At 42.6% G+C, this 13193-nt stretch overlaps 1 protein-coding gene across 8 annotated transcripts in view; it reads left to right on the top strand.

Moving 5' to 3' along the window:
- Nucleotides 1-13193, top strand: part of LOC106612967 (kin of IRRE-like protein 3) — a 220656-nt gene that overhangs the window by 134902 nt on the left and 72561 nt on the right. For all 8 annotated transcript variants that reach the window (XM_014214715.2, XM_014214718.2, XM_014214717.2 and 5 more), the window contains exon 2: nt 7211-7360. In XM_014214715.2, coding sequence (XP_014070190.1) covers nt 7211-7360 — 150 coding nt within the window. The remainder of the gene's footprint in view (nt 1-7210; nt 7361-13193) is intronic.

The raw sequence follows: 13193 nt of genomic DNA, 5'->3' as shown, positions 1-13193 counted from the left end.
ATCCTCTGCTGATTTTGTACGTTTGCCCACTGACAAAGAAATGATCAGTCTATACATTTAATGGTAAGTTTATTTGAACAGTGAGAGGCAGAATAACAACAAAAAATCCAGAAAAACACACGTAAAAAATGTTATAAATTGATTTGCAGTGGGCAAACGTACAAAATCAGCAGGGGATCAAATACTTTTTCCCTCACTGTAGTTCTAAAACACTTTAGTGTCTCCCTTGATCCTAGGTCCTTTCATAGTTGTGCAGACTCTGGACAACTGAGCTTTGGAGGAATACGCAGATTTAAAGAGGAGTCCGTAATTTGCTTTCTAATGATCATGATCTTTTCCTCAAAGAAGTTCATGAATTTATTACTGCTGAAGTAAAAGCCATCCTCTCTTGGGGAATGCTGCTTTTTAGTTAGCTTTGCGACAGTATCAAAAATACATTTTGTATTGTTCTTATTTTCCTCAATTAAGTTGGAAAAATAGGATGATCGAGCAGCAGTGAGGGCTCTTCGAAACTGCACGGTACTGTCTTTAGAAGCTAGTCAGAAGACTTCCAGTTTGGTGTGGCGTCATTTCCATTCCAATTTTCTGGAAGCTTGCTTCAGAGCTTGTGTATTTTCTGTATACCAGGGAGCTAGTTTCTTATGACAAAAGTTTTTAGGGGTGCAACTGCATCTAGGGTATTGCGCAAGGTTAAATTGAGTTCCTCAGTTAGGTGGTTAACTGATTTTTGTCCTCTGTTGTCCTTGGGTAGGCAGAGGGAGTCTGGAAGGGCATCAAGGAATCTTTGGCTTGTCTGAGAATTTATAGCACAACTTTTGATGCTCCTTGGTTGGGGTGTGAGCAGATTATTTGTTGCGATTGCAAACGTAATAAAATGGTGGTCCGATAGTCCAGGATTATGAGGAAAAACATTAAGATCCACAACATTTATTCCATGGGACAAAACTAGGTCCAGAGTATGACTGTGGCAGTGAGTAGGTCCAGAGACATGTTGGACAAAACCCACTGAGTCGATGATGGCTCCGAAAGCCTTTTGGAGTGGGTCTGTGGACTTTTCCATGTGAATATTAATGTCACCAAAAATTTGAATACTATCTGCTATGACTACAATGTCCGATAGGAATTCAGGGAACTCAGTGAGGAACGCTGTATATGGCCCAGGAGGCCTGTAAACAGTAGCTATAAAAAGTGATTGAGTAGGCTGCATAGATTTCATGACTAGAAGCTCAAAAGACGAAAACGTTGTATTTTGTTTTTTGTAAATTAAAATTTGCTATCGTAAATGTTAGCAACACCTCTGCCTTTGCGTGATGCCCGGGGGATATGGTCACTAGTGTAACCAAGAGGTGAGGCCTCATTTAACACAGTAAATTCATCAGGCTTAAGCCATGTTTCAGTAAGGCCAATCACATCAAGATTATGATCAGTGATTAGTTCATTGACTATAACTGCCTTTGAAGTGAGGGATCTAACATTAAGTACATACATTAAGTCCCAGAAAGAGGGCCAATTATCTACAAATTCTATCTTTTGGGAGGTACAGAAAACAGTTTTCAACCAGCGATGATTCGTTTTAAGTCTAATACTACGGGTAATGGAGTCGCCAATGACTAGGGTTTTCAATTTGTCAGAGCTAATGGTGGGAAGCTTCGACGTCTCAGACCCCGTAACGGGAGGAGTAGAGACCAGAGAAGGCTTGGCCTCTGACTCCGACTCGCTGCTTAATGGGGAGAACCGGTCGAAAGTTTCTGTCGGCTGAATGAGCGACACCGTTTGAGCATTCCTACAGCATTTCCCTCCAGAAGCCATGAGAAAGTTGTCCGGCTTGGAGGACCTTGCGAGGGGATTTATACTAACGTTACTATCTGTACTTACTGGTGGCACAGACGCTGTTTCATCCTTTCCTACACTGAAATTACCTTTGCCTAACGATTGCGTCTGAAGCTGGGCTTGCAGCACAGCTATCCTCGCCGTAAGGCGATTGTTCTCCTGTATATTATGAGTACAGCGACAGCAATTAGAAGGCATCATGTTAATGTTACTACTTAGCTTCGGCTGGTGGAGGTCCTGACGAACCATGTCCAGATAAAACGTCCGGAGTGAAAAAGTTGAATGAAAAAACTTGAGTGAGGGAAAAACTAAAAATATAAACAGTAATTAAAAAGTAAAAACCGTAAAGTTGTCAGGTAGTAAAGTAAGGTTGGCAACAAAACACACAGCAGCATGTAAACAAGTGTTCTTTAGCAGTTATGTCTGCCCTTCTGAAAGAAGTGCTATTAATGACAGATTTGAAACCCTTGTTGGTCCAGGGTAAGATTAATATTGATAGACTGACCTTCCTGTTTTGCTGCTCCATATTCTCTGATGTCTTTCTTTTGTGTGTAATCTATACATCACACATAGGGGTGCATGGTATTAACTTTTGGGCTGTTTTTACTGAGGTGCCTTGTTGGGGATTGAGTGAGGAGAATTAAGGAGCCAAAGCGATGCATTGGGAGATAAGCCGGAAGGATGAGCTGTAGATAAACATTTGGCTATGGAGGTATAAGCAGAGAGATGGGGAGCTCAGATTGATCCAGCCATCAGGTTGTGCCCAATAGCCAGAATTCAATTAGAGAGAGATGGGTTAAGATACAGTAATCCATATTGCTTGGGTTTGTGTTTACTTAGGTTCTCAGGCTTGGATTAGTGGAGAAATGCTGGAGTCCTTTTACCTATTATTATGTCCTCAAATAACTCACATCGCCTCGGCACAGGTAAATTTAAAGCCTGTCGCTGCGCTTAGATAATTTGCCTATCTGCCTTCAGTTGGGCACTTTTCATCTTTGGGCAGGAAGAAATAGAACAGTAGGGGCCCACTAGCTGAGTGGATGGTGATTTTAATGTGACTGAGGTTGCCTTGCATGTTGAAAAGGAAAACACAATAATGATGGGATTTATTCATTCCTTTCACACTCTCATTAGAGGTAGCTGTGCTCGGCAGACAGTCCCTGTGGTAAACAGGCACAGGATTAGGAGACGGAGCTTCCGCCCCCAGCAAATGAACAAACCAACACAGCATGCCCAGTGGGTGGGAGAGGAGGTATAGGGAGCGATGGGTGGAAGGGCAGGTGAGGGCAGATCCATGCCAATTTAGCCATCAGGGAAAGCCACACCATGCGGCTGGCCAAAGATATCACAAAACTACCTTGCACATACCTTCCTTATTGTACATTTCAGCTCTCTCAGGCCTGAGGAAATGTGAAGACCAGAGGGGGTAATAGTCCCTGGTTATGATCCGTAGCTGAGCTCCAGGCAACACGGACGGCATGGCAGGCGTTGGGCGGCCAACGCTCTGATTAGTAATTTCAAGTGGACAGGATGTGCAACTCCAATGGTAATTTCCAGGGCTGATTGGCAGACAGCGGCGAGATTGGGGGCCGCAGCGAGGCCATTAGCGCTGCATGAAAATAGCGCTGGAGTGTGTGGAAACGTGGTCGCTGTCCAACAGTAAACTAACTATCTGAAGTGAAATGAAAACATTAGGTGAAGGCAGAGTGCTCGTACAGGCATTGTGTGGCGCAGCTCAGTGCCTCTAACAGCCTGCTTCCTTAGGAACCCTGAGCCCTTCATTCCCGGTCAAAGGTCTGCTGCCTTTACCTCCTCAATTGACCCACGGTGTTCAATCAAAAGGTGTTGTGTGAATGATTAGTGATTTGTGTTGGGTAAATAGGAAGAGAGGCAGCTGCAAGGCTACTCAGGGGGTGAGCAGAGGTCCGGAGGCCCATGGGTCAATGGTGAGAGGTATTCATGTTCTGTATGGTCCTACTTGAAAACAAACAAAAGTTAGACCCCATTTATTCTATTGCTGTGGACTGAGCCGAGCCAAGGTACCATGTAGTGGCACTCTTATATCTCCATCTGAGAGAAACATAACTCCCATTCACAGAATAATAGAGAGTTACTGGTCAGTGCTTTTTAAATAAAATGTTTGTAAAAACAGGTGAGAAGTGTTAGCTTGAGGAGCTGTTTCTAGGTGGGAAAGCCCACCTCCCTCACTGTCCTCAGTGATAGTCACCTGGTATCTACAATAGCTCTACAAATGCCAAAACATCCCCCCCCCTCCCACACACACACACACACACACACACACACACACCTGACCGCTCTAATCAGACCACATTGCTCTGTGTAGACATTTCACAAGGCTCATTCTCATCTTCCTCCAATAGCAGATGTTAATAAAGCATTATTAAGAGAGATCTCTGCTCTCTTCTATCTCCTCCAGCACCTGAACCTCACTGCAGTCAGCCCTCTCTCCGGCTACCAGCACCTCCCAAACATGCACAGAACTTTTTCATTCACTGTTTATTTGCTATTATTAAATCGCCTGGGTATTTCTTGCTACGCTTTAGTTTTTTGTCTCTCGCTCCTCATTTCTGATCATCTGGTGTTATCGACCCCCCCATTCTTCTGCATGGGGGGAGGAGGAGGAGAGGAGGAGAGGAGGAGAGGAGGAGAGTAATCTGTTGTCTCCACTCCACTGCACGTCATGGTTGGCTGCCCCTGCAGCTGGCCCAGGGAGGAAGAGTGGGAGGTAAACGAGGGGGCTCCGCTAAAGCCGCACTGCCGTCCACCGGAGCAGAAAGCTGGCAGATGCGACGGAGCCTTGTACGACGCACAGGGCTGTGACTTCACCAACACTGCTAAAGGACCTCCAGTCTGTTATGGGCTTATGCTGCCCCCCCCCCCCCAACCCACCCTACCTAACCCCCATACTTACCCTGTTCTCAGTGCTCCTCTGGTGAGCTACATATGTGGACTTCCATAGATAGCCTTTTTATGTGAAATAAGCAGATCTCCATTTTGCTGGTCAAGTGGCCACACCAAGTGGACTGTATTTTTCTCTGTGGGAGGGCACCTCTTAATCTCCAAGCTTCTCTCTCCCTCTCTCTCTCTTCCACCGACGTCTGTAGCCCTCCTGTGTCTGTAAAGGTCTAGGAGAGTCTGTACTTTTGAGAAACCTCTGTGCTCTCTTATTTCTGTCTGTGGAGAATTACTCTTTCATCAACTAAGGGGGTGGTTTATACTGGGGAGTTAACAATGGCTTCGGCGCTGTTTGATATAAGTTTCCATTCACCTACAGCAGCTGGAATTTCTGCATAATGTGTGTGTTAGTGTGCATATTTTCTTTATGCGGATTTTAGAATATTTGCTTGAAAATCTGTTGCCAATTGGATAGAAACCTAGCTTCTGTTGTGAAACAGAGTATCTCCAGAAGGGGATATTTAGGTTTGCATGTTTGTTTGGCAGGATTTGTTTTGGCATTGTATTATTTTTCATTACTGTTTTAATTAGATGTTAGTAATAATTAAAATAATTATCCTAGGCTGTGAATAATAATAATTACTGGTGAGTTGAAGACCTGACGTAGGAGGGGAGGCTATGACAACCTCTGAGAAAATCATCCTAAACTGTCTAATTTCTTACAATGATGAGAAGGATTTTGACATGGTGGGGGGAAGGGATTTGAACAGCAGGTTAGAAGGGGGAGAAGGTATGGGGGTATTAGTGTTGGCAAGGTGGAGACACCACCAACGTTAAATCAATTACAGCACAGGTTGAAGTGGTTGATAATAGCAATCCGGACTGGGAGGATAGAGAACAAAATAGAAGCGAATTCTCTCGCATTCTCTTGTTCTGACACATGCCAAGAGATTTCGCCAAGCCGCCGCACTCCTACCATGTGTCTGAGCGCTGACTGGTTCGCTGCGTGCAGCCAAGATAAACCTATCATAGGGGAGACGGAACAAGGCTGTCTGGGTAGTATACCCAAGGCCAACACAACAAAAACTTCACAGAAAAACATGCCGGAGAGGCCCGTCGGGTTCCCGAAGATGAATAGTCCAATATACAGTATGCTTAAGGATTCCCGCACATTTATTTTATTTAATAATGGGGGTGCATGCAGGAGACATGGCATACAGTGGGGGAGAATTTGTATAAATCAATATGGAGACTTGTCTTTACCTTTTAACTAGCTATCACTCACGTTTCACCGACCGGAGGACTGGATATGACTGATGTGTTTACTAATGTAATACTTCCATGGAATTAAAGACATCGTGTTTGTATTTCTATAATCTATTATTGTCCCCATCTCTGCATTGTACTAATGTTGTAAAACAAAGCTAATCTGTTTCTTCTCTGTAATTACTATCTGAACATAGGAAAACAACAACCCAAAACATAAAAATAACAGGATTATTGTAAGCAAATCCAATATGTTGTGTGGAAAGAGGTGCATTAAACACAGCAACATAATTTACTATGTATGCTGTTATTGCTGTTATTGCAATCCGTTACATTTCCTCTCCTATCTGCCGCTTTTACTCCCCTTGGAGATATTGCAACATAATTATCAGGGGAGGAAGCACATATCTCTTCATTATTTTCTTTGTGTGTGTGTGGGTGTTTGGGTTGCTTGTGTGTGTACCTAAGAGGGAGAGAATACAAACAAGGTAGCCAAGGCCACCCTAAGCTTTGCACAACAATCTAAAACAATATATAAGAAATAGACGGAAGCAGGAGAGAAATCAAACGAGAGTCCATCTTATTGATCTGAGAGACCACAAGTGTCACTTGTTAACCTCAGTCGAGATTCCTGCCTTATCCCCCCATCCCAAGATGCATTGCCTGTCTTTACATTAAAGTAAGCCGCAGACCGTGCTTTAGCTCCTGGTAAACACAATGTGCTGGAGAGGCTGACATCTCAGCCAACCCCGGCTTCAGATGGAGGCAGCGAGACACAGGCAGGCAAGAGCTAAAGCCCAGATGACAGGCTGACTTTAAAAGGCTTTTTCTCTCCCCGCTATTCCTCTCACAATGCCTTCCAATTACCCATCGGCCTTTGTGCTACAGTGTGGTAGGATGTCAAGGAGGAGGAGGGGGGCTGCTGTTTAGGTGGACTCAGAGGGAGATAGCTTCAAAGATATCAGAACCTCAACACGTTCATCAACACTCTGCATGGCAGTGACACCTCTCGCTAAGTGCCATTCCCCACTGTGCCTCCAGTACCCCCTGTCCACCCTGCCACCCTCTCCCTACCCCTAATGGGGTCTGTCACACCACACTTGAAGGCGATGTCTTTGAATGTGTTAGAGAACTGGTTACCCAGGGTTATGGATCATAGTTTCTGACCGTGCCTCTATCTTTCTGTGTGTTTCTCCAGGGGTCCAGGCCACGTTTTCCCAGCAGCCCCAGGACCTGGTGGTGGTGGCTGGCCAGCCCGTCACCCTGCCCTGCTCTATTCCTGGCTACCATGGTGTTGTCCTGTGGATCAAAGATGGCCTGGCTCTGGGCGTTGGCAGAGACCTATCAGGTAAGGAAAGACATTTATCAAACCACTCAATCCACTCTCTTAATCTCCTTCTGTCATGTGTCTATTTCCAATTCATTTTCCAATGTGTTATAACTACTTACATTACTGACACACTGTCATATATTTGTCAATGTGGGATGTCTCACTTGACTGCTTTTAATCTTTTGAAAGGTTAAGTCTTCTTCCTCATCGCTGTAAAAATATCACTCAGCAGGTAAACAAACATACAAAATCCTATAACAATGCACTACTTTACATTAAATGTGGTGTTAACTTCATTGTAAGCACAGCAAAACAAGCTGAAATTCACTACTTTCATCAATCTGCTTGCCCTGCCTTCATATTTAGCCCAACATTGGGCTACAAGTAGAAGATGAAACAATTTGACATAAACAGTTACATTCATGATGTTTGTATTTACAAATGTCAATAAACAAATAAGGTCTGCATAGCAAAACCCTGATAAAAAATGAATTCATAAGAATGCTGTAAGTACAGAAACTGTTTTCTCAGTGGGAAATGAATATCCAACAAATAAGTGACTGTGTGGAGTTTGGAGTTTGTGACAATAAATGTGAGCTTACAGTATTAGAGATAATATTTTCTGGGATTTCCTATGACCTCTATGTAGAAGAAACCCTGAGTGTCATAGAACGAAATAGATTGTGTACAGTACCAGTTAAAAGTTTGGACACAACTACTCATTCAAGGGTTTTTCTTTATTATTACTATTTTCTACAAAGTAGAATAATAGTGAAGATATCAAAACTATGAAATAACACATATGAAATCATGCAGTAACCAAAAAAGTGTTAAACAAATAAAAATATATTTTAAATTAGAGATTCTTCAAAGTAATCACCCTTTGCCTTGATGACAGCTTCGCGAACACTTGACATTCTCTCAACCAGCTTCATGAGGAATGCTTTTCCAACTGTCTTGAAGGAGTACCCACATATGGTGAGCATATATGGCTGCTTTTCCTTCACTCTGCGGTCCAACACATCCCAAACCATCTCAATTGGGTTGAGGTCAGGTGATTGTGGAGTCCAGGTCATCTGATGCAGCACTCCATCACTCTCCTTCTTGGTCAAATAGCCCTTACACAGCCTGGAGGTGTGTTGGGTCATTGTCCTGTTGAAAAACAAATGATAGTCCCACTAAGCGCAAACCTGATGGGATAGCGTATCGCTGAAGAATGCTGTGGTAGAAATGCTGGTTAAGTGTGCCTTGAATTCTAAATAAATCAGCGCCCCCACACCATCACATCTCCTTTGCTTCACGGTGGGAACCACATGCAGAGATCATCCTTTCACCTACTCTGCATCTGAGAAAGAAACGGTGGTTGGAACCATAAATCTCAAATTTGGACACATCAGACCAAAGGACAGATTTCCACCGGTCTAATGTCCATTGCTTGTGTTTCTTGGCCCAAGCAAGTCTCTTCTTATTGCGGTCATTTAGTTGTGATTTACACAGTCTCCTCTGAACAGTTGATATTGAGATGTGTCTGTTATTTTAACTCTGTGAAGCATTAATTTGGGCTGCAGTCTGAGGTGTAGTTATCTCTAATGATCTTATCCTCTGCATCAGAGGAAACTCTGGGTCTTCCTTTCCTGTGGCGGCCATCATGAGAGCCAGTTTCATCATAGTGCTTGACAGTTTTTGCAACTGCACTTGAAGAAACTTTCAAAGTTCTTGAAATGTTCTGCATTGTCTACTCATGTCAATGAGTAGGTGTGTCCAAACCTTTAAATGGTACTGTATATTTTTTACATTTTTAGTCATTTAGCAGACACTCTTATCCAGAGCGACTTACAGTAGTGAATGCATACATTTCATTTCATGCATTTTCTTTTGTACTAGCCCCCTGTGGGAGTTGAACTCACAACCCTGGCGTTGCACACACCATGCTGGCGTTGCAAACACCATGCTCTACCAACTGAGCAACAGGGAAGCTGTATGTATTTGTGATCATTTCAGCATAATAGTTTGTAACTCAAACCATTCGGACGCTACAGACGTTTTTGTGAGAAGATCCGCTCCCAGACCCCTTTCGGATCTGCTCTTGTCTCACAAACACCACTCTAACTCAGCCCCTGTTAATCACACATATGAATGGTTGATATCAGTAAATGCAGAAGACATCGGCGAATCCAATGGTGCAACCCTTGGACTCTGTAACTCTAACACAATGTTTAAAACATGTCGGCGTGACAGTGGGACACAAGATTTAATTACCACACTCCATTTTCCACCCCAAATACCTAGTATCCAATAATAGATACATTGAAATACCCCAGACAGTTGTATTCACTTTAGTACTACCACAAAAATGTAGCCAAGACCTCATTACTATCTAATAGAAAGATTAACCTAATTCAATAACAGTTTGTGGTGGGCAAAGAAGCCCCAAAATCAACACTGAATGTGAAATCAATATAGCCAGGGGTCACATTTCAAGTACTTTTAGCGAGTAAATGGGCTTTTGAAGAGTAACTCACAATCCAAACTGCATTGTAGCTTTTGTATTATTACCTTAATTGTTTAATTTGGAGTACCACTTACTGCTGCACTGTCATTTTAGTAGCCTGCAGTTTCTCTACTTGACGCTGGCGCCTGATCCATATTCATGAGACGTGATGACTATCTATTCTTCCAAATAGATATTTACAATCTTTAACTCAATCTTGGGAGAGTAAATTCATATAGCTTGAAAAATCGGAATTATTTATAAATATATAACCTCTCTAGGGAAGGTGGGACGAAATCGTCCCACCTACATAACAGCCAGTGGAATCCTGTGGCGCGTTATTCAAATACTTTAGAAATGCTATTACTTCAATTTCTCAAACATATGACTATTTTACACCATTTTAAAGACAAGACTCTTGTTAATCTAACCACACTGTCCGATTTCAAAAAGGCTTTACAACGAAAGCAAAACATTAGATTATGTCAGCAGAGTACCCAGCCAGAAATGATCAGACACCCATTTTTCAAGCTAGCATATAATGTCACATAAACCCAAACCACAGCTAAATGCAGCACTAACCTTTGATTATCTTCATCAGATGACACGCCTAGGACATTATGTTATACAATACATGCATGTTTTGTTCAATCAAGTTCATATTTATATCAAAAACCAGCTTTTTACATTAGCATGTGACGTTCAGAACTAGCATACCCCCCGCAAACTTCCGGTGAATTTACTAAATTACTCACGATAAACGTTCACAAAAAACATAACAAAAACATAACAATTAATAATTTTAAGAATTATAGATACAGAACTCCTCTATGCACTCGCTATGTCCAATTTTAAAATAGCTTTGCGGTGAAAGCACATTTTGCAATATTCTAAGTAGATAGCCCGGCATCACAGGGCTAGCTATTTAGACACCCACCAAGTTTAGCCCTCACCAAAGTCAGATTTACTATAAGAAAAATGTTATTACCTTTGCTGTTCTTCATCAGAATGCACTCCCAGGACTTCTACTTCAATAACAAATGTTGGTTTGGTTCAAAATAATCCATAGTTATGTTCAAATATCCTCTGTTTTGTTCGTGCGTTCAAGACACTATCCGAAGTGTAAAGAAGGGTGACGCGCCCGACGCGTTTCGTGACCAAAAATTTCTAAATATTCCATTACCGTACTTCGAAGCATGTCAACCGCTGTTTAAAATCAATTTTTATGCCATTTTTCTCGCAAAAAAGCGATAATATTCCGACCGGGAATCTGTGTTTTAGTACAAAGAGAGAGAAAATAAAAACATGGGGTCGCCTCGTGCACGCGCCTCAGTCTCATTGTCCTCTGATAGACCACTTACCAAAGGCGCTAATGTTTTTCAGCCAGGGGCTGCCTCGACATCATTCAGCTTTTCCCGGGTTCTGAGAGCCTATGGGAGCCGTAGGAAGTGTCACGTTACAGCAAAGATCCTAAGTTTTTAATAAAAAGAGTCAAGAAGCCCAAGGAATGGTCAGAGAGGGCACTTCCTGTACAGAATCTTCTCAGGTTTTTGGCCTGCCATATGAGTTCTGTTATACTCACAGACACCATTCAAACAGTTTTAGAAACTTTAGGGTGTTTTCTATCCAAAGCCAATAATTATATGTGTCATGACGTTGTATTAGTTAATGTGACGACTGTTGCTCATCGAATGATTAACGGTTTATAATTGCGTGATTAAATGAATTAAGCAATGAATCAAGCAATTATTAACTCATCAACCTGGGGCACCATGGGAACAGTATTTTGATTGAGTTTCTATTTCCCAAATTAACTCAAAGGATATCAGAATATCGATTTTACAACAGTCGCTAAATTAATCAATTTCCTCTACAGTCTCATTCTGAACGTCGCATAATCCGGGAATCTGCACGGACCCGGGCTTCACCAATGAGTTTACCACACCAATCTTAGTTGATTATTTATTTACTAGCAAGCTAAAATGATGATAAAAATACACATACACAAAACACAGTCTAGCTATTGATTAGGACTTAGTATAACGGGCCAACACACTATGGCGCGTTACCCAAAATGGGGATTTAAAAGAGAGAGAAACAAAGGAAGTACACGAGAGAAATATACATTTGGGTTCATTTGTCAGCCATGCTTATATAAACCTAGCCTTGCCCCGAACTGCCGCTCTTATGGGTCAGAATATAATGATGTAATTACGTGTTGGAGGTCTCAGGTGGGAAGCTCCGCGTGGGTCGTTTAGGCTTCTCAATGACGCACTTCTCCGGCGCAACTCTCTGGGTTGTCCTCACGATGTCAGTGTCCTTCTTGGCTAAGTGGTCTGATCCCTCGCCCTTGATCTGAAAGCGGTCTTCTGAGGACAGACAGCTCTGTAGCTCAGAGCTCACAGCTTCGGACTCGAACAGTGTATATACCACGATTCAATGGAGAGTGGAGGCTGGGTGGTTCGGCTTGAATTCACCCGCTTAGACACAGCTACTCGTCCGTAGCTCGTGTAGAAAAAGATTTCTTTGTCTTCAACCTTGTGTTTCGTTTTGGGGTTCGTTGATTTTGTTAGACCTTCGCTGCAGCTTGGGGTCAATTAGTCTCCTATGTTAATTCTTCACTCTCCTGTCTTATACCCTAGGGTCAGAAGTGGGCGTAACCGCCTTTAGGGCAATTCTCTGGGCGGACCAAGTTAAGGGGCAAGGCCTAGATTTGACTAAAATCCTATTTTAGACACTACCTTCACATCTCATCTTTACCAAAACATTCTCTTTGATTTGGATATTTTCCACACAACGTACAATGTATAAACATCAGGCATATACTGGGAAAACTCTTAAAGGTACAATGTTTTCATAATAACGTCATCTCTTAACCTTTAATAACAATTCAAAAGTTACATACATTTTCATATTCCACCTCTCGTCATGACCACCGTTGTGGCTGACGGAAACCATTGTTCCAAAGTCCCTTTATTGCATGTTTAATGTTCTGAGGCCAGTTCTCCATAGTGAGAGGACAAAGGAATTTCTCAGTGGCCTAAGGTTTATTATGGGCGTGAGGTGTCATAAAACCCCCCACATCTTCAGACCCCTAGATCTCTCCTCCTCTGTTGGGGGTTTGGGAGATAATCTGTAGGGTGGTGGTCTCCTGTACCCTGACCTGATCAGGACAGTCATGACATATGCATATTCTAGTTTCTGGGCAGTAGTAATAACCATATTAAATCGGGTACGTTTTTGATCCGGCCGTGTAAATACTGCCCCCTAGCCCTAACAGGTTAACTTATCCCCCCGACTGTCTTTAGAAATGGGATCCATGGGATTCCAAGACATTCTATGGCCTTTTACAGGGAGTAA

The sequence above is a fragment of the Salmo salar genome, chromosome ssa09 (genome assembly GCF_905237065.1).
Source record: "Salmo salar chromosome ssa09, Ssal_v3.1, whole genome shotgun sequence".
NCBI classification, from domain to species: domain Eukaryota; kingdom Metazoa; phylum Chordata; class Actinopteri; order Salmoniformes; family Salmonidae; genus Salmo; species Salmo salar.
This window is presented reverse-complemented; position numbering and strand designations above follow the sequence as displayed.